This window comes from Polypterus senegalus, chromosome 18 (assembly GCF_016835505.1).
Source record: "Polypterus senegalus isolate Bchr_013 chromosome 18, ASM1683550v1, whole genome shotgun sequence".
Classification (NCBI taxonomy): domain Eukaryota; kingdom Metazoa; phylum Chordata; class Cladistia; order Polypteriformes; family Polypteridae; genus Polypterus; species Polypterus senegalus.
Window position 1 is genome coordinate 12,750,480 of NC_053171.1, and position 22,285 is coordinate 12,772,764.

At 43.2% G+C, this 22,285-nt stretch overlaps 1 protein-coding gene across 2 annotated transcripts in view; it reads right to left on the minus strand.

Moving 5' to 3' along the window:
* Nucleotides 1-22,285, minus strand: part of si:dkeyp-69b9.3 (myocardin-related transcription factor A) — a 39,379-nt gene that overhangs the window by 9,062 nt on the left and 8,032 nt on the right. Inside the window, exons 1-6 of one of the 2 annotated variants that reach the window (XM_039741492.1) lie at nt 13,254-13,436; nt 12,967-13,126; nt 12,196-12,252; nt 11,949-12,004; nt 8,920-8,995; nt 8,682-8,822 (exon numbers count right to left, since the gene is read on the minus strand). In XM_039741492.1, coding sequence (XP_039597426.1) covers nt 8,682-8,822; nt 8,920-8,995; nt 11,949-12,004; nt 12,196-12,252; nt 12,967-13,021 — 385 coding nt within the window. In that variant the 5' untranslated portion in view covers nt 13,022-13,126; nt 13,254-13,436. Of the gene's footprint in view, nt 1-8,681; nt 8,823-8,919; nt 8,996-11,948; nt 12,005-12,195; nt 12,253-12,966; nt 13,127-13,253; nt 13,437-22,285 lie in introns of those variants that run through there. The other variant, XM_039741491.1, reaches the window with a different exon arrangement.

Here is a 22,285-nt window from a genome sequence, read left to right on the forward strand (position 1 = left end):
CAAACTGGTGAGGAAGGCAGGCTCTATTGTAGGCACGGAGCTGGACAGTTTGACATCCATGGCAGAGCGACGGGCGCTGAGCAGACTCCTGTCAATCATGGAGAATCCACTGCATCCACTGAACAGGATCATCTCCAGAGAGAGGAGCAGCTTCAGCGATAGACTGAGGAGACCCCACACTATGCGACTCTTCAATTCCACCCGGGGGGTAAACGTTAACATTATACAAAGTTATTGTCTGTTATACCTGCATTGTTATCACTCTTTAATTTAATATTGTTATTATCAGTATGCTGCTGCTGGAGTATGGGAATATCCCCTTGGGATTAATAAAGTATCTATCTATCTATCTATATAGCACCTTTCACATCTATCTATCTATCTATCTATCAATCATATAATGCCTTTCCTATCTATCTATCTATTATATAGTGCCTTTCCTATCTATCTATTATATAGTGCCTTTCCTATCTATCTATCTATATAGTGCCTTTCCTATCTATCTATCTATCTATCTATCTATCTATCTATCTATCTATCTATCTATCTGTATTGGTTTTCTATGTCACTACATAATGGTGTGCTGTCCCTTTAAGGGTGAATAAGGTCCTGGCTATTTATGGGAGGAACCTCCCTCCCCCAGGAGGCGGGGCTAACTGTTCATCTCTGTTTAGGAACTGACCCAGATAGTTCAGTGGGGATCACTGTGAAGTCTTATGGAGTACAAGTACAGGGTGGGCTACGGAAAAGTAGCCCGTCTCTAACGATAGTATGACAAGATGAACGAGCAAGTGGATTGTTTTTATTCACTTCTTACCCATCAAGTTACAACAGATGCTGAAAGTGGTCCCCGTTCACGTCAACACACCTTTGGGGACGTCAGAGCATGCTGGCTGATACTGTGATGCTGCAGATGGTGTTCGTGATGTTTTCCTGGAGTTCATCCAGGGTACGAGGATTGTTGGCGTACACTTTCTGCTTTAAATTTCCCCACAGATAAAAATCGCATGTGGACAAGTCTGGGGAACATGGTGGCCATAACCCCTAGCTCACAGTTTGCTCCAATGTAAACAATTCATGAACCCGTGCCAGTGAGTCGCAGGAGGTGTGGCATGTTGCCCCATCTAGTTGGAAAAAACAGTACATTTTTTTCTTCTGGTGTTAGTTGATCGTAAAATTGTTCAAAGATGTCACTATTCATAGTTTATTAGACAAAAATTGGGCCCCATTATTCGTGTTCCTGATACTGCGCACCAAACATCAATTTTCTGGTTGTGAAGTGGCTATGGCCTCATCTAAAGAGCGTGGCACCGGTATTGGAGACAGACTACTTTTCTGTGGCCCACCCTGTAGTATGCACTGAAAAAAGTATAACATTGATGTTGTTCATTCAACGTAAATTTTATCTTTCAAACAACTTAAGATTAGTCATTTAGTGTCGTAGCTTGAAATATTTGGTTTCAGATCTCAATCAATGTAAAAAAAAAATGTTTGTACCAAAGTAAGTTATGGTGGAGGGAATAAACATAAAAATCCTATTTGAGTTAACCTAATATTGTAGGTTATCGTGTGCTGTGTTTGAGGGGCCGTTTGGATTTTCTTACAGTTGAACTTTCCAGCGTGCCGACTTTCAGCGTGAACACTTTCCCGAGTGGAGTGGACGTGGCTGTACAGGTCTGGTCATTTTCAGCAACGGACTTTTATAACGGAGGATTTCTGGTAAGTAACCCTGTTTCTCAACTGTGAATTTTAAGTATAAGAACTCTGTAGAAGACAGCTGTAGAAACGTTTAATATTTTTTGTTGTATATTTAAGATTTACAGTGCAAAATGCTTGTGTATTTGCACTAGATTTTTAAATAAATGTTAAAAGTACAGCATTGGAATGTGTTATGTTGAAAATATTGCTAATAGCATAAAAACAGGTTACGACCAATAAACCATTTTAAATTGTAACAACTTAAAAACATAGATTTACGTCAGTATAAAACAAGTGAATTACGCCCAATCACTCTAAATGATTTGCCTCAATTTAAAAATTGTGGGTTCGATAAGATAAAAAGAATTCTATTGGTTCAGATTGAAAATATTAAGTGTGAATCATTACCTTCACTATTTGACGTGGAATGGAGGTTATACTTTTTTCAGTGTGGTTCATGGTTTTCTGTTATTTTTTTAATATTTTACTCTCTCTTAAGATTGTGATTACTGGACTGTGTTTTTCTTTTGGACTTGTTCACTGTGACTCCTTTAATGCTTCAGGTTGCTCTGCAGAGATTTTGTTGCATTTTTGGTACCTTTCAAATACACCTCCCTTTCACAAAGATTCTTTTGTTAGCCCATCTTTGCACCACTCAAAGTTTGTGATTATCCGCCTCTGGTGGGACTTCTTGTGGTAATGAAAGACATTATGTGAGGTGAGGTCTTTCTTAGGCAGGCACTGGAGGCCTGGCATTGCCAGTGAAGCTTTTGTGAGGCATTATTGAGGCCTCATGCCTTCTTGCTTTCATGACAGTGTCCACTCATAACACTTGGCAGGTAAGGTTTAAGTCCACCACAAACTGATTCTTTCCATCACTGAGTTCTAAAAATGGTTGACCTGCTCATTCCTAAATAAACAGACTTCTGCCAGTCATAAAATATCCTGCTAGAAGGCAATGGTGAGAACACACCTAGACTGGCCAGATGCCATTCACCCCCTGGGCTCAGGCTCTCGATATTAAGTGAGGGACAGTAAAACCTACAAACATGCCGTGTATGACGTACAAAATAAGCTATATGAAGACTTTACTGTTTAAACTCTCAAGAATGAACTTAGCAGTTTACAATTCAAAACTGAATATTTGGCCTAGATGGAATATCATCAAAGTGTTATTGATTAACTTGCCAGCGATAAGGACATCGGAGTAAACAGCCAGCTATTAGAAAACCTCAAACTTTTGGCTTCATTTTAACAGAGTCTCTTAAAACTTTGAAACTCTGGATGCTAAATAAAAATTTTAAACACACACTTATGTCAGTCAGTCATTACCCAACCTGCTATATCCTGACTACAGGGATCTGCTGGAGCCAATCCCAGCCAACACAGGGCACAAGGCAGGAGTAAACCCCAGGCAGGGTGCCAGCCCACTGGAGGACAAACACACACCGGACAATTTCGGATCACCAATGCGCCTAACCTCCGTGTCTTTGGACTGTAGGAGGAAATCCATGCAGACACGGGGAGAACATGCAAACTCCACGCAGGGAGGACCCGGGAAGTGAACCCAGGTCTCTTTACTGCGAGGCAGCAGCGCTACCCACTGTGCCACCCACACACTTATGTATAGGTTTAAATGACTGCTATAGATTGATTTTGAGGGAAGGAGAGAGATAGAGAGCAAGAGAAAGAGAGAGAAGAAGGGAGAGAGCGAGAGAGGGAAACAGTGACAGAGGGAGAGGAAGGGAGAGACAGAGTGCTGACCATCACCCAGACATCCCATGGCCACAGGTCACAGACAAGACTCTGCAGACTCCAGAAAAATCTGAACAACTACACCCCAGACTTACAAAGATTCCTATTCATATCTATATCCTTACAGAAAGTATCCTTAAAATTATATTTAGAAATTTTATTTTCCCACTGTTTCTACTGTGACCTGACATTTGCGCAATAGATATATGCGCGCCGACAAAATTGCAAAAGTTTCATTAAATATGAATTACTAATTTAAAGCATATATAATAATGTTTATTGTAGAAGTCAATATTATGAGACGCGGCATGCCATCAGCACGGCACGCAGATAGTCTTTAAGATCACGCCCTGCGTATGTATGAAGAATTGCAGCAAGACGTCTCGATAGTTGAGCGTATTTAGACTGACTGCTGGTAATTCCGCTTTGTATACGACGCGTTATGCCAACCCTCGACTGAGTTATTTGTTCGCGGCATGCCATCAGCAGTTATAACAGTTCTAAACTAGCACATAATGTGTACGTAATGCGCACGTACGCGTCCCACTCTCTTGGCCTCTCTCGCGATTTTGTCGGCGCGCATTTGTCAAAAACCGGTTAGCGGGTTTGTTGGCGCTCATTTGTCCGTCACGGTTTTGTCGGGTTGTATATGTCTATCTCGCTTTTGTCGGTGAACCGTTTCTACTACCGGTTTTACTGTGTTTGTTAATTTTGTTTTATACTGTATATTATATTTTCATATAGTTTGCTTGAGTCAAGGTATACGAGTTGAGACACAGAAATAACTGGACTGGACTTGGGGGCTTTCCTGTAAAACCGTCTGGAGGTCGGCCGGACGTGAACCCTAGAACGATATCCCCTCCTACACCGGCTCGGTGTATCCTGTGAAGAGCCCAGTCAGTATCTGCACAACAGTCGCTACGTGAGTTGCCACGATAATCCATTCTAACCCGCTGAATCCGAAGAGAGGGTCACGGGGGTCTGCTGGAGCGAATCCCAGCCAACACAGGGCACAAGGCAGGAACCAATCCTGGGCAGGGTGCCAACCCACCGCAGGACACACACAAACACCAAGCACACACTAGGGCCATTTAGAATCACCAATCCACCTAACCCGCATGTCTTTGGATTGTGGGAGGAAACCGGAGCGCCCGGAAGAAACCCACGCAGACACGGAGAGAACATGCAAACTCCACGCAGGGAGGACCCGGGAAGCGAACCCAGGTCTCCTAACTGCGAGGCAGCAGCGCTACCACTGCGCCACCGTGCCGCCCGCCACGATAATGTTGGGTAAAAAAAACCGAACAGTGAATCAACATCAAATTTCTCGCGAATGTTCTCTTTTTCCGTAAAGCAAGTTGTTGACCGACAAAAACATTCCTGTCCTCGATCATCCTCCCTAATCGCCTGATTTAGCTCCCTGTGATTGTTACTTGTTCCTAAAAATCAAAAGTGACCTGAAGGGAAGACATTTTTCTTCAATGGATGAAGTGAACACTAAAACGGCAAGCCTGTTGAAGAGCCTCAAGCAAGAGGACTTCCAGCTCTGTTTCAATCAATTGAAGATACGCATGGAGCGGTGTGGAGATCAGGAGGGGGAGTACAGAGAAGGTGACAATGTTTAGAATGCTGTCATTCATCAATAAATATTAGGTTTTTTAGCAGCCTGGTTATTTTTGTGTCTCACCTCGTATCGTTTAAAGAGCACCCAGTGAGGATGACTGCCATTTTGCTACAGGAGTTTGCACCTGAGGGGGACGTCTTCGAGAAAATGAAGGGTGGTGAGTGGGCACCTGCTTTGGTGGTTGGCACAGGTGTAGCTTAAGTCATAAGACAACTATTTGGTGTGCTTATGCCAAGGTAGTAAGTCTTTTTGCTTGAAGCAGCTGCCCACATGCACATAAGGCTGTTCACGTGGAGTTCTATAAAGCAGCTATGTAAAGTACAGTGTGGTGGATTGCCGGCATTTCACTCCGGCCCTCAACCCCAGGCCGCCAGGAGGAGCTCTCCCGACAGCATGATCATGCCCCGAGTTCCAGCAGGGCATCATGGACTATGTAGTGTTTGTACACAGCCCTGCTGGATACCTTGGGGGCCACCAGGCGCCGCTGTAGGGGCTCGTAGGCTCTTATGTGCCCTATAACCCGGGAGTGCGTCACGGTCACGTGACAGGAAGAAACGACGTGCTCCCGGGTTGAAGAAAAGGACTATTTACCCTGACCCGGAAGGAATAATGACTTGTGGACTGTTGGGCAGGAACACCTCCGGGTCAGGGAATATAAAAGGACTGTGGGAGCTCCCAGACGATGAGCTGAGTTGGGAGGCAGGGTGGCTAAGCGTCTGGGAGTGGAGGATTGTGATTATTATTGATTTATTATTGTTATTATTATTGGAGAATTGTGGAGAGGAGCGTGCTTTGTGCACTTTATTATTATAATAAATATCATCATTGGACTTTTACCTGGTGTCTGACGTATAGTCTGAGGGTACAAGGGTGCGAGAAGCATCTTAATCTGTCACAACAGTTAAAAAGTTCTACAACAAAACACATGGGAAGCTAGATTCAAATCAATTCCTGCTGTGAGATTCCAAGAGAATTAGATTCAAATCAGACCTCCGCACTAAAATAGTAAGAAGAAAACCAAACAAATCAAATAGAAAATAAAAAAATTGGATGGATTTCTGTGTGAAACTGGACCCAAATAAGCTCCTGTGGTGAAATTCTTAGGAAACCAGGATCAAATCAATCCTGTTGCTAAATTGCTGGGAGATCAGGTTTAAATCAATGCCCGCTGTGAAACTCCAAAGAAATTTGATTTGAATCTGCACTGTGAAATTTGTATAGAAATCGGATTCAAATCAGACCCTGGCGCTTCATTCCAAGTGAGCCTTATTACGAAATTCCCTACAGAACACTTCCTTTCAATATGAAAATCAGGAGTATCAATGTATCCCAGATGAGTTTCAGGATGATTCCTGGATGGGTGGGTGGTCTTAATGGACCGATACCTTGTTGCTCTTGTTCAAGTCCTTCATCCCAACAGCACCAGCAACTTCCACCATTAGACATTCCTGAGATGGTCAAATGGCATCAAGAAGCTCATTAAGGATATTTGGCACACTGCTCTAGAGTTTAAACAGGCAGCACTACTGAGCTCATGTCAGGATCTGGCATTTGAGAGGTCAGCAGGCAATCGTAGGACACACTCAGCCAAACAGGTCACAGATCAGCCTGAGCCTTAAATTTGGACTGTGGCAGCACCCCAGCCTTGAACTGAACTCAAGGCTAAACAGGAAGTCCAATACATGACACAGAAATCCCAGGTTGGCCAGATCTCAGTTGCCAATCAACGTTGTCTTTGGAGAGTAGGATGAAACATGGGAAGAACATAAAAAGCAAGGAATCAAATCTGGCATAACATTAAAACACTCTGGACGAGAACAGACCATTCAGCCCAACAGAGCTCGCCAGTCCTATCCACTTATTTCTTCCAAGAAAACATCAAGTCGAGTTTTGAAAGTCCCTAACGTCTTACTGTCCACCACACTACTTGGTTGCTTATTCCAAGTGTCGATCGTTCTTTGTGTAAAGAAAAACTTCCTCATGTTTGTACGAAATTTCCCCTTCACAAGTTTCCAACTGTCCCCGTGTTCTTGATGAGCTCATTTTAAAATCACCGTCTCGATCCACTGGACTAATTCCCTTCATCATCTTAATCACTTCAGTCAGGTCTCCTCTTAATCTTCTTTACCTTAAACTGTAAAGGCTCAGCTCTTTTAATCTTTCCACATAACTCATCCTCTGTAGCCCTGAATCAGCCGAGTCGCTCTTCTCTGGACCTTCTCTTATGCTGCTATGTCTTTATGGAGTCATAAACTGCACCCAGGACTCCAGATGAGGCCTCACCAGTGTGTTATAAAGACTTGAGCAGAACCTCCTGTGACTTGTAATCCACACATCAAGGCGCTATATAACCTGACACTCTGTTAGCCTCCTTAATGGCTTCTGAACATTGTCGGGAAGTTGATATCTTAGAGTCCACTATGACTCCTAAATCCTTCTCTTAAGGTGGACTCTCGATTTTCCGACCGCCTATTGTGTATTCAAACCTCACATTTTGACTTCCTATGTGTAATTTTTTACATTTACTGACATTAAATTTCATCTGCCACAAATCTGCTCAAACCTGTCTGCTGTCCAAGTCCTTCTGTGATGATATAACATATTCCAAATTATCTGCCAATCCACCTATCTTGGTATCATCTACAAACTTCACCAGCTTGTTACTTATATTCCTAACTAAATAATTTCTGTTTATTAAAAATAGCAGCGGCCCCAGCACTGGCCCCTGCTGGTCACATCGGCCAATTCTAAAGAAGATCCTCCCACCATCACCCTCTGCTTCCTGTGTCTGAGCCAATTCTGCACCCATCTACAAACATCACCCTGAACTCCCACTTCTTTTAATTTGATGCCCACCCTTTCATGTGGCACCTTATCAAATGCTTTCTGAAAGTCCAGATAAATAATATCATAAGCTCCACTTTGATCGTATGCTTTTGTTGAAACCTCATAGAATTCTAGCATGTTAGTAAAACACGACCTCCCTCTTCTGACCCCATTGCTGACTGTTCAGAATAACTCCTGTCCTTGCCATGTGTTGCTCAATCTTATCCTTAATAATTCCTTCCATTAATTTTCCTGTGATGCATGACAAAAGCACTGGACGAGATATCAGTATAAAACAGCAGACAAACAAACACAGCCAAACCAGGTTCTTCGAAAGTTACCAGTCAACCTGACCAGCCATATTTGTAAATTTCTGGATGGCATGAATATGGGTAGAGCATAGAAATGTCATAAAAACAGCACATCCGTCACACCTGGGGTACAAACATAAGCTTCTACGGAATATTCCAGGATATCAAATGGAGGTGCAAATCAACTCGATCACTTGCCTGCAGAATAAGGAAGGAACGATCAAGCGGAGAACATGGACACCTGAGGTAGGACTCAAACAGGAACATTAACTCAAACAATAACTTTTTAGAGCATCTTTCAAAATGTCCAGACAAGTGACTATCTCAAAGATCTCAGAACATCTCTCTTAAAGGTCTTGGCAGCAGTGACTGGATGGAACAGAAGCCTTCTTGTCAGTTGTCCTTAGTTTTCTGTTCCATCAGAAGGTCACTTGTCTGGAAATTGTATGCATGTGAAGTGCACAAACCTGTGACAGCTTCGCTGAGCTCGTTGCTTCCCAGGGGTAGGATGTTCTTCTGCACAAGCTCCAGGGGGCCTGGCCTTTTCAAAATTTTTTCACTGAGGTCTTCGGCGAGCCTGGCTTTCTTCTGTCTCAGCTCCCCAGGGTCTGATGTTAGGAGATGGGGGAAAAGAGAGAAAGAGTCCAGTCTGGCTGGCTGTCTGTCTGAAACATGGGAGGTGGACAGGTAGGATGGGACACTTACCATCTGCTGGGGCCTTATGTGTACTGTCAGGCTGAGGCAGTCTCTGCGCCACCTTATGTCGGAGGAGGTCGTCCGTCTGTGAGGAAGATAAGGAGGTGAAGGAGGATCAGTCACCCATTGGTATCACCCACGGTATCTTGAAGCACATCTCTAATTTATCCCGGTAGGTCAAGAATACACCAATGTTGCCTAGTCAGGCAGCTCATATAAGACCTGCAACACTTGTCTGATCATTCAAGAAGGAAAAGGCAAGAATGGTACATGTAAAATAATTGAGGTAGCATCCACCATGACAGGCGCCATTTAGAAATAATGCCTTTGAGATTATTAGGTGCTGTGATTTACCAGATTAAAAGTGGAAATTTAAAACCTGAAGATTACAGCTTCACCATTCACAGCAAAACGACACTTTATACAGGGTGTGAGTCGAGATTACGTTAACACTAATGGTACTGCTATGTATACACTTATATACCATTTATGTGCCACACGTGTTGAACATGATGGATGGCGAGACATTCCTGTAAATCATCTGGCACATATGAGGTTTGTTTTGCGAATAAATTGTTTCCGCCATTCAAATGTTAACATAATTGTGACTCACCCTGTAGAACTGAATGATTACATTGACTATCACATTGTGCTTATTGCTGGCTATTTCAAAAGCACAGCGGCCTAATGGTTTAAGTATCAAGGATGCAGATTTGGAAATGTAACACATGGAAAGCCCTTCACCATGAAAGAGACCGTTGAGGGATTATATTGATGACAACCCTGTTTTATGCTTTTGACTTCTTAGTAACCACAGTTAAAGAGTCAGAGTGTAAAGTATGAAAGTTCCATTCTGATCAAATGCATTTAACTGACAATGTAAAACACAGAGGGTGGCACAGTGGCGCAGTGGGTAGCGCTGCTGCCTCGCAGTTAGGAGACCCGGGTTCACTTCCCAGGTCCTCCCTTTGTGGAGTCTGCATGTTGTCCCCGTGTCTGCGTGGGTTTCCTCCCACAGTCCAAAGACATGCAGGTTAGGTGCATTGGCGATTCTAAATTGTCCCGTGTGTGTGCTTGGTGCGCCCAGTGTTGGCTGGGATTGGCTCCAGCAGACCCCCATGACCCTGTAGTTAGGATATAGTGGGATGGATGGATGTAAAATACAGGAAACATGTTCAGCATGAAAGGCACAATATATAGGACTGTACACTGCTGCCATCCAAGAGAAGATACTGCAGCATCAGAGCCAGATCTGCCAGGCTGCAGGAGAGTTTTTACCCCCAAGCTGTCAGACTCCTTAACACCAGGCTGCCCCCTGGGTTCTTCCACACGGCCTCAATCACCTCTAAAAACAGAACTTTTATACATGCAGGCCACTGTCCTGTAAAGACGAGTGTGTGCTTGGTGCATGGGTTTATGCGCCCCGCCCGGGGTTTGTTTCCTACCTTACGCCCTGTGCTGGCTGGGATTGGCTCCAGCAGACCCCCGTGACCCTGCAGTTAGGATATAGCGGGCTGGATAATCGATGGATGGATGAATGCACAGAGAAAAGAACTGAAAATCATCTTACTGACCTTGAAGGATTTTGCACACTGCACTTTGACATTCTTTGAAACATTCTGACCTGTCATTGTTTACACGTCTTAAACAGCTATTATCATCCACTGATCATTTCTGTATTATCTATATCTATTATTTATTTATTATATTACATATTTATTGACTATATTCATGTGTCTCAATTGCATAATACCATACCTTGCATCAATGTTCATATTGCTAACTACACCTCAATATTGCTGCTACTTCTTTGTCTTGTCTTTGCACAATGTCTTCTCTTGTTTGTGTTTAAATTTTAATTTTAATTCTATTTTTCATTTAATTTTAAATTTTAATTTGCACTTCATGTTGTTACACTGTGGATCCTGAGCTTCACAATTTCGTCCATCTGTATACTTGTACTGCGGTGGGCTGGCGCCCTGCCCAGGGTTTGTTTCCTGCCTTGCGCCCTGTGTTGGCTGGGATTGGCTCCAGCAGACCCCCGTGACCCTGTAGTTAGGATAATGGATGGATGTAGACTTGTATATGGTTGAGATGACAATAAAGTTTGCTTTGACTTTGAATATATAATGTACGATATAGGGTGGTCCAGATCTAATTATGCAATTCTCATTACGCTCTAACTTATTAAGTTTATTACATAGGAAATCACCCGAAAAATCCCGGACCATCGAGAAGTGAAGAATCGTCTTCGTGCTGAACTGGAATCGTCCCCACATAAATCAAAGTCATCCAGGTGATCTGGATGTGCATAATTAGATCGGGACCACCCTGTAGATATTGAGTGGCTGCCTAAATGCTGGTTCTAGTGTTTTCATTGATTCTTGATGTCAACTTCAAACTGTACTGCCCATCTCTAAGGCCTTTAAAATCCTTGTGGCTTCCTAGTTTGGCCACTGTTACCTCAATAATTGTGCAGTGTAAATCACAGTTGCTTCAGGATGCCAGTCTCATTAAACAAGTGACTTTTCAAAGGAGGGCCGAAGTCAAACCACTTCCAGCCGAGTGCGTGTAAAACATCACTGGAAAAGTTAGAAGATACTGGCGTGAGGGGCGCCTCAGATAGATGGGCCAGGCAGGCCTGACTTTTTGCTGTATGACATTGGAGCTGGACTTCCCAAGATGCCATGTGGCGACATCTCCAGCCTCAGAGGAGGAGGTCCACACTGAGGACATACACTCTGATAATCCAGATGTGCACAGTTCTCTGATGTCACTGCTTCGTGGACCTGGGCATATCCTCGTGAGTGTGATGATTCTGTTAACAGTGATGTGATGCTGCCTTCAGCAAATGGCACCATATCAAATAAATTTGAATTTGTATTCATTTGAGGCTCTTGACAATGTGCCTGTCATGTGGTTCCTCTATAGTGACTTGCACATGGTATAAACACTCTACTGTATATTAAGTTCTTCTAGTTTACAAGCAAAGTTTTCTTCTTCTACAACCCACTTCATGCCAATCTTCAGCTACTCACCCGGCCTTTCTCTCCATCTCGCTCGCCAGTGAAGCCCGAGTTTGTTTTCATCAGGGCTGGGAAGAGCGAAGAAGAAAAGAGAAGCTAAGAGGGAGAGAAAAGGAGAAGAAGAAGAAGAAGAAGAAGAAGAAGAGGAAGAAGAAGAAGAAGAGGATGGGGAAGAAGATTAAGAGAAAGAAAAAGAGGGTAAAAGAGAGTGAGAAACTGAGAGAAGGGGGGGTGAGTGAGGGGACACTGGCACACTCACCTGGGTCGGTTACCGGCTCGCCCTGCTGTTGGCGGTGCTGCATCCGGAGCTGCAGGACTGAAAACAGACAGTTGGAGGTGCAAGGTCAGGCAAACTTGAGGCACATGGATGGTCAGACAGACGCCCACTGGGAGGAAAGGGTTAATCCCGGTGTCTACGGGTGAGGAATTGCCAGCATGCCCCATGTGTGCTGACTGCTGCGTTCTCACTCTCTATTTCTGTCCACCCCTCCCCCTTTCAGCTGTCTCGAAATCCCACCCCCCCCACCAACCCCCCATGCTAGTCCCATCACTCATTCCTGACTACTTGGGTCGCAGCTGGTGGGAAAGTAAAGCGAGCCAGCAATGCACTCGTACTGCCTTGACTGTGAAAGTGTACCGTGCTGCTGCAAGGCACTATATAACCACAGTGTCTGAGGGTCTTAATATAAATATCTACAGAAAGGACAATGTGGCTCGGCTGAGAGTCTAGAAATGTGCAAGTGGCAGAAGGGGAAGAAGAGAAACTACCAGTTTTAATTGAAATTTGCACCACCCCCGGGCCAAAACAACCTTGATTTTTATTACACTGCAATCAAATGAAGGATAGCCCAGCTCCATTACGGAATCCCAGGGTCCGATAGAAACTAAACATTCAAAACAATGGGCACTTGGAGGGATTCAGGGAGGGCATTTATTTAATCTGTGGCAGCAATAAGACACTGGCCAGTGGGCCACATACAGGCCAGACAAGACTACACCTGAACAGACAGGAAGCCATCCACACACTCACCCGAACGGAACTTGTTCCGGATGAGGATGGATCTCTCAGAGGCCAGGAGCGTCATGGTGCTGGTGAGGCTCTCACTTTGTGGGTGCTCCTGCAGAAGAGATGGCGTGCCTGGCAGCAATGGGTTAATCGCTCTCTCTTTTCTCGCCTGAAATGGAGGCGGCTGTAGTAACAAAAAAATAAATAAATAATAATAATAATAAAAATAGTAACAGAATAAGAAATAAGATTTAGATATTTGTGATTTGTTAATGGCTGGCCCTCAGGATCCTTCCTTCCCACATACATACCTCAACATGAGGGTGCCATAGTCAGAGACGACCAGACCATGAAGAGAAACTGTTCGGCAGCCTTACTCATGGGATGTCAGTTTTACTATTGTCAGCACTTGTAGAGGAACGCAGCAGACAATGCCAAGGTGAAAAATGTCATGGCTGATTTCCTTCCTTTACCCAATTGCTGCTGGTATCTCTGCTACACTTTACCAGAGAAAGCATGCCCAACCAAACGATTTTACTGATTTTTATTGCTATTATCATTATAACAAACATAATACATAACAGACAATGCCAAGTTGAAAAATGTGCAGGTTGTGAGTTGTCCTATCTAATGAAGTAAATCGAAATTACATCTTAGGCCAGGTGTGGCCCCCCCATATCATGCCTGAGTGGAGAGACACTAGAGGGCTGTAGTCTCATCATGTGTAGCTAGCGTCTGTACTGAGAAAATACAATGCAGGGCAGCGCTCTTCAATGAGTGAAGGTTATAACAACAACAACAACAACATCTATTTCTATAGCTCATTTTCTTACAAAACCACTGGGTGGGCACTAAACACTAGTCACTTTGCGGCTCTGTTTGACCAATTTTGAATACAACTAATTTTGTCCTATTGCATAGCTCATCACTCACACATAAATTACGCAATAACATTACGATACACCCTTCTTTCTACAGTAATTTGACTAGTGGAAGACCGGACGGTGTAAATGGTTGTAGATATTCTTCGGGATATTGTAAGTTGATGTTTTCATCTTCCACACAATCAGCACCAACTTTTTCAACAGTCTTTTGATACGCATTTAACCAATCTGCCGGTAACCGACAATTTTCGTGTTAATTCGTTTTTACTTCATCGTTTCCCGGTGCTAGGATTGCTCGTGTACTCATTTCTTCTGTTCATAACCCTTCAGGAAGAAATTCTTCAATAAGATTTGGACATACTAAATCTTCTTTTATTGGGAACTTAAAGTGAGGAAAACGTAAAAATGTATAAGAGCTGAGAGCGCAGGAAGTGTGTCTGACAAAAGCATTCACATGAATGAGAGGTGAGAGGACCATGGGTGTGAGCAGATAATCTGAGAGGAGGGCGGGACTAAAGCATTCACACGAATGAGAGGTGAGAGGACCGTGGGCAGATAATCTGAGGGGAGGGCGGGACTAAAGTATTCACACGAATGAGAGGTGAGAGGACCGTGGGTGTGGTCAGATAATCTGTGAGGAGGGCGGGACTAAAGTATTCACACGAATGAGAGGTGAGAGGACTGTGGGCGTGATCTGATAATCTGTGAGGAGGGCAGGACTAAAGTATTCACACAAATGAGAGGTGAGAGGACCGTGGGCCTGGGTCGATAATCTGAGGGGAGGGCGGGACTAAAGCATTCACACAAATGAGAAGTGAGAGTACCGTGGGCGTGGGCCGATAATCTGTGAGGAGGGCGGGACTAAAGTATTCACACGAATGAGAGGTGAGAGGACTGTGGGCGTGGGCCGTTAACCGTAAATGGTTGAGAGGAGGGAGGGACTGGAAAAAATCTCTTGGCAATAGTCTCGTCTCAAGATTTTCTTTTACAATAGAGAGATGTAGTGCAAAGTGCTACACAAGATGAAAAAAAAAGAAAAATATAAAAATAAGATTAGACAATACTAAGTAACAAAGAGTAAAGTAAGCTCAGATGGCCAGGAGGAAAGAAAAAAAAAAACAATAAAACAAAATCTGCAGGGGTTCCGAGGCCATGAGACCACCCAGCCTGCACTGGGCAATGAAGAGATGATACTAATTACTAAACACAGAATGAGCGCATACTTTAGAACAATACAGATGTGTTAAAACATATAAAGTGGAAACCAATTAAGAGAAACAGAAACTAACACTTTCTGTTGATTAATTAACTGATGAACTATGGCCAGTGGAGGAACATTAAAACTGTAAAAGAGAAAGTCAAAGGCAAAGACAAACACAGTAGGTCTTAGTTTTTAAAACATGTCAAGGGTTTAAATTGTTGTGTTCCTGTGAGTTAAAAGGAGTCATTAGTTAAATTACGTGTAGGAAGTGTTGGTACTGTGGAGCAAAGGCGAGGTCCATCCCTTTATATAAGTCAAGGATTTATTAGTGTGGCGTTCCCAGAGCTCTCCAGGGGGTGATAGTCTCGATGTGGATCTGAACTGTAGAGGTACAGGGCATTCTTAGCACTCGGACTCGAGGATGTAATGTTGTTGGTGGTCATTAGAATGCACTTTCACATGTAGCTAGGACCTGCACTGTAGATGTAAAGTGGACCTTAGCTCTGTAAGTGGAGAAGGAGTTCAAAGGTGCGACCTTCTCAGAGAACAATAGGGGGCAGTAGCTTCATTATATGTAGTCGTGGTATGAAGTGGGGTAACGCAATGGGTCATGGTGCTTTAAGTGGATTGAAGAATCAAATCTGCAATGTTTCTAGAGGCTCTAAAGGGGTCTCAGTCTCATCAAACATACTGTACCTACGGCATACAGTGGAAAGCACATTGAATGCTTACTCTTTAAATGATTTAGGCATTCCAGAGTGTAAAGTTCCCAGCTACCTCTGGGGAGCAGGAGTATCAAATGCACGAAGCCCACGGGTAGTAGTGGCAGTATTATCATGTGTACAGAGTACAGGAAAAAGTCTTACTTACATATCTGACCAATATGCAACACATCACAACTCTCTGCTGCAACAAATGAAGTAATACAAAGATGATATAAAGAGCTTCATTTGAAGAAAGAGAAATGGGACATCTACCAAAAAACATTAGCTTTCACCGCACAGATAAGGGGATCCCCTTAAGCCTAGTAAGCATTTCAAAATGTGATATTCCCAGGCGCCTCTGGGGGGGATTAGCATTTATATGTGTGGCTAGAACTTGAAGCATAGCAAAATGTTCATGATAGATCACAAGGAATGGTAGTCTTGACTCATAGTATGTAAGATGTTTCTTATACTCTAGGAAGCACTGGTCTCAGTTTGGGTCTGAAGTGAAGATGCACAGGACACCCAAATCATTTAAATGTATTGGGGATTTAATTCCTGAGGCCATTAGAGGGCCACAGTTGTGCTGTGTGTAGTTAGGGTCTAATCTGTGAAAGCACAGAGGATTCTACCTCTGGACGTGTATTAGTGGACCAGCGGTGCTATACTGGAGTACAAAATGTCTAACTATATATATGGATAAGGCCATCAGTATGAAAGCTAAGTGGGCCCAAACACTAAATACACAGTTTTACAGGTTCAAGGGTGTAATGTTCTCAAGGACCCTTTAGGAGGCCATAGTCTTGTTCTGTGCGCTAGCACAGTGGTGCCCAGCCTTCACAGGTTTAAAGATGATGAGTCTGTAGCTACAGCATGGACTTCGTAAAAACAGCAGGTGTTTACTCTTTAAATACATGGATGGTTCAGGTGTGCCATATTTCCTGCAGTCTTACAATGAGTATGTAAACATATAGTTTGGCCTAATCCAGGGGCGGGCAATGTCGGTCCTGGAGGGCCGCAATGACTACGGGTTTTCATTCCTACCCAATTGCTTAATTAGAAAAACCAATCCTTACCAGTCTCAGACCTTATTTAATGTTATGGCCTGTTAGTCTGCGCAGTGTTAGTTAGGTTCTCATATTGTAGAATTTTTCCTTTCCAAGGATGTCAACCAAGTGATCAGATGCCGAAAACGGATAATGTTTCTATTTAAGTGTTTTATTAAATCAAACAGTGCACGATGAACACACACAGATGTAAGTGGACACAAGCTAGATGGAGAACTTGCTTTGTCCTTAATAAGGAGCCATTAAAGCACTAAATGCAGAGGTTTAAGATTGAAATACGTCATCAAGGATGGGGAACCTTAACAAGCGAGACCACCAAAATGAAGCATCAAAACACTCATCCATTATCCAACCCACTGAATCTGAACACAGGGTCACGGGGGTCTGCTGGAGCCAATTCCAGCCAACACAGGGCTCTAGGCAGGAAACAAACCCCGGGCAGGGCACACACACACTTGGGACAATTTCGGATCGCCAATGCACCTAACCTGCATGTCTTAGGACTGTGGGAAGAAACCCACGCAGACACGGGGAGAACATGCAAACTCCACGCTGAGAGGACCAGGAAGCGAACCCAGGCCTCCTAACAGTGAGGCAGCAGGACTACCCGCTGTGCCACCGTGCCGCCCCATCAAAACATCACTTCAGCAATAAGTCCTTCATCAGCGATAACTGACTTCTCATTAAGAAACTGGGTGGGAACAAAAACCTGCAGCCAGGGCCGACATTGCCCACCTCTGGCCTAATCAATTGTATGTATTAGGGGTCTAAGATGTTCAGTTCCTATGGGCTCCAAGTGGGCAATGTTGCCCAATTGGGATTTTACTTCTGCGTTGCTATGAACAGGGGAAACCTGATAACAGCATCAGTTTGTAAACCAAATACTAAAACAACCATGGAAATGACTCACAGAACGTTCAACGAAAGAGGGGCATACCAGTTATAAGATTCAGAAATGAGAAATGCAAGTGGATGGCTGATGGTACAGTATGTGTTACTGGGTTTTTGTTTGGTGGTACACAAGGTGCATACTCAGTATGTGGTGAGAAACGCCACCTGACATGGCCCTCACTCAAAGGAGGAGTGTAAATGGCTAGCAATGTTTCAACTCATAATGCAAGAAAGAACGGAAGGAAGAAGAGTCTGCCGGCGATGCCGTAAGCAGCCGTTAGAAAGATTTTAAAGCCGGTCCTCCATCCACCCACTGGCTTGATCCTGGACAGGAATGCTGGGAGACAGAGTGAATCCTGATGGCATGTCTTGTTTGGTCAGACCGTAGAAAACATGCAAGCTATTTTCATCATTTTTCACATATTGTGGTCCGGAGCATTAACATATAGGATCCTGAACAGCCCCAGTAGGTGGCGCTGTGATAATGCATGAAGTTGAATTTAGAGAGAACCCTGTGACCCCAGGGAAAACTGATTTGGCCAGAAGAAGGACGTGCAAAGTCTCCACACAGGACGTTAATGAGCCAGAAATCAAAACCAAGCCCTTGCAGTGGTGAATCGGCACAATAACTTAAGTGTATGAAGCACCTTTGAGTGAACACAAGGCCTAAGTGCTTTACAACTACAATACGTACAAGCAGTTTAACACTCTTACAATGTCTGCTCTGACACATGAACTGAATCACTCATGATCACATAGAGTCACTGGTGGGAAATGAACAAGCAAACATCATTACAGTTTTGGCTTATAGAGTGCCTTTCAGTGAGGAATTGCCTAATGGGATTAACAAATTATTACACGTGAACACTTAGGGAACGCCTAAGCGACTCTATTACGGTAACAAAGTTCACCACAGGGCAGGGGTGAAAATAATCACTAACTGCCTCTTCTCTCTTCCCTGCAGACCAGAGGAAGAGTCCCAGGATGGACATTAATCACTTCCAGTATGATGCCAGACGAGCCGGCCCAGGAGCTACTTACACCGCCAAGGCATACAAAGTCAGCGCCCATTCGGTCCGCACTCACATAGCTTTAAGAACTCTGCAACGAAGGAACCTTTTGTAGCTGAAACTCGCGAGGACACAATGAAGGCCATTTTTTTTCTTTTCTTTTTGACCTCATTTACTAAAAGGAGGATCCCGGCTGGTCCCCAACTCTATGATATTTTGTGCAAAGGAGTAATTGAAATGCCACAGCATATGAAAAAGTAAAAGAGGTGTGGCAGTCGACCAGAGACCTTGCCCCACCGGGATGCCTGGAGAAGGGAAGGACCGGAAGAGGGGCAATATCTTCCCTGGGGTGCAAGAGGGCAGCCCCCCCGGATTGCATCAGGGCCTTGGATACCAACCCTGTGGGGGTCCATGGCGAACACCAGGGGGCACCTGGATGGTTCCTGTGTCATGGACTGCCGGAAGATCATCATGGAGCACCTGGAGCACATCCGTGGCGTTATAAAAGGGGCCGCCTCACTTCACTGCAAGAGAGGAGTGGAGGCGGCAAAAGGAAAAGGAAAAGGACTGAGCCATGGGAGTTTATTGTGGCTGTGTTGTGCTGTGAAAATAAATGTGTGTCTTTGAACTTCTGGTGGTCTCCGTGTCCGTCTCTGTCCGGGCGGGTCTTTCACAGAGGTAAAAGATTTTTCCCACCTTGAAAAAGAAATTTAAAAATGAAAAAGAAATTAATTTAAAAAGAGGCGATATAGCTGGAACCTTGTGAGCGGGTCTTTTACATTCTTCATTTTTCATAACCTCTTAACCCTTTAGATGTTTACACAACTGAAGCACTGAAATGTAAAATGATTTACTCAGTTTGACCCTGTGAGTCAGTGGTAGGTGTCAATCAGTCAGTCATCGTCCAACCCGCTATATTCTAACACAGGGGTCTAATGGAGCCACTCCCAGCCAGCACAGGGCACAAGGCAGGAACAAATCCCGGGCAGGGTGCCAGCCCACTGCAGGGCACACAGTAGGAACAATTTAGGATCGTCAATGCACCTAACATGGCATGTCTTTGGACTGTGAGAGGAAACCCACGCAGACATGGGAAGAACATGCAAACTCCACGCAGGAAGGACCCAGAAGCGAACCCAGGTCTCCTTACTGAGAGGCAGCAGCAGCACTACCCACTGCGCCACCGTGCCGCCCCAGTGGTAGGTTTGCTGAATCAATTATCATTTTTACAGGTAAAATGGATCTGATTCTACACCTCTACACCTGAAATACCGGCAAGGGATAAACAGCTCATTCAACATCTTAATAGGAGCCACAAGGGGCACACTTTTCATTTATGCTGCACCTTTTAATGAGCAACACTACATCCGTTTTTTTTTTAAACCAGAATATTAAGTTTATTTCAAAAGCCATGCAAGGTGAATACTAGAAGATGGAATGGCTTTCCGAATGGTGTGTGCTGATCTGGCAACATTCTGCATTTATATACCTGTAGTGCCTTTGCGTAACGAACATCATCTTGCTGTGTTTAAAGGCATAATATAATCATTTTTCCATTTCCATAATGAAATCACAGTCAGAAGAAGTGGCGCAATGAGTGATGGGTAATGAAATGGCAACGCTGGGCAGTTATACTGTTACATAACAAATATTATCTGAATGAGTGCGTTTACATGCACACACAGATCTGGATTAAGGTGAACAACCAGGGACGTGCGGCCTCCCCTGTTATCATGAAAAGTAAAAAAACTAATGATGATAACATAAAATAAATTTGTCTGCTGGTCTGTGCAATAAACTTTTTTTCTGTATGATTCCAATAATTGTGATCATTTTATTACCACGCTTATTATTATTATTATTATTATTATTATTATTACCACGGTAATTTTAACTTCACCTGTTTACTGTCTGGTACATATTTTGTAATCGATAATTAACCCACTTTCTACTGTCCAAATGACTTGACATTTTGCACACTTACTCACTTCCGATGACAATACATGAATCAATAATCAGTTTCACTAATTGATGAATTAATCCATGTTAATTAAGAAATTAAATTTTCATATGAAGAATAGTTGAAGATTTCACCAATAGATGACACTAGTAACGGATAGAAATATTAAAGGAAGTGTACAAATATTGATTACAAAATTATACTAAAACAAACCCAAGATTAAAAGTTTGAAAATAATATATATATAAAAAATACTTTTTAAAAGCCACACTTATATTAAGTTAAAAAGTGTACTAAAAAGTAAAAAATAAAAGTGTGGGTTTTTTTCATCAATCAACATTCAAAAAACACTTCTTAAAATCTTAGCAAAAGCGCCTACACTTTTATTTTATGATTGATGCATGAGAGACTTATTTTTTACTTTTTAGTACACTTTCTAACTTAGTATAAGTGTGGTTTTAAATATTTATATATATATATATATATATATATATATATATTTATATATATATATATATATATTATTTATAGTCATAATCACTGAATTGGCGCATTTCTTGTTCAAATACAAAGGAGAAACGTGAGGTGTGGCAGCGATGAGCCTCACCTCCCCTCAGACTGCGCTCTCCCTCCCACATGGGGTTGATGCCTGCGATTGGTGTGTGCCTGTCGCTGTCTCTCTGTATGTCGCCAATCTAATGTTTGCAGACATGTTTACTACACACCCTGACTTTCCATAGTCTGCCTAATATCTTTAATGAATGTGTATGGCGTATTTAGTGTTGCTGATCAGTGAAAAGACACAAGGTGAGTGAGGCAGACTGTACCGTGCCTCACCTGCATGTGAGCCCAACAGGTGCCTGTTGCTGCTGTTCTTCTACACTGAGGCGCCAATAAGTAAGCGAGATCAGAAAGTCAAGTGCACTGCAGCGCTCCGTTTATTTTAAATTTTTGTTCCGACTGACTGCCAAAATGGAAGATTATATATCTAAGCTTAAAAATTTCTCAAAACTGGGCTGCCAGTCAAAACAGAAAGTGATAAATAATGGAAGACCAACGCCGGAGCTGAAAGGTTTGGTTCAAACTAAGGGACAAAAAGGCAATTCGCTCTTTTCAAACAGAGTGGTACCTGTGAAAAGACTGGCTGTGTGGCTCTCCTACGTGAAACTGCCTTTACTGCTTTCTGTGCCTTTTCTTCTCAACTTATGTCAATGTCTGGACTACCACGGAATTTTGTGACATGAAACATTTACCAAGAAGCCTGCAGTCAGTGAATAAGCTACTCTTTTGGGTTCATATATTTGTAAAATTTTTATTTTTATACTGTATTGAGGATTTGTTCTGTTCTGTGTATTGTATTGTATTGTATTGTATTGTATTGTATTGACCCCTTCTTGTTGACACCCACTGCACCCACTGCACGCCCAATCTACCTGGAGAGGGGTCTCTCTTTGAACTGCCTTTCCCAAGTTTTCCTCCAAATTTTTCCTACTTTATTGAGAGTTTTTCCTCATCTTCTTAGTTAGTCAAGGCTGGTGGGCTGTCAAGAGGCAGAGCTTGTTAAAGCCCATTGCGGCACTTCTTGTGTGATTTTGGTCTATACAAAAATAAATTGTATTGTATTGC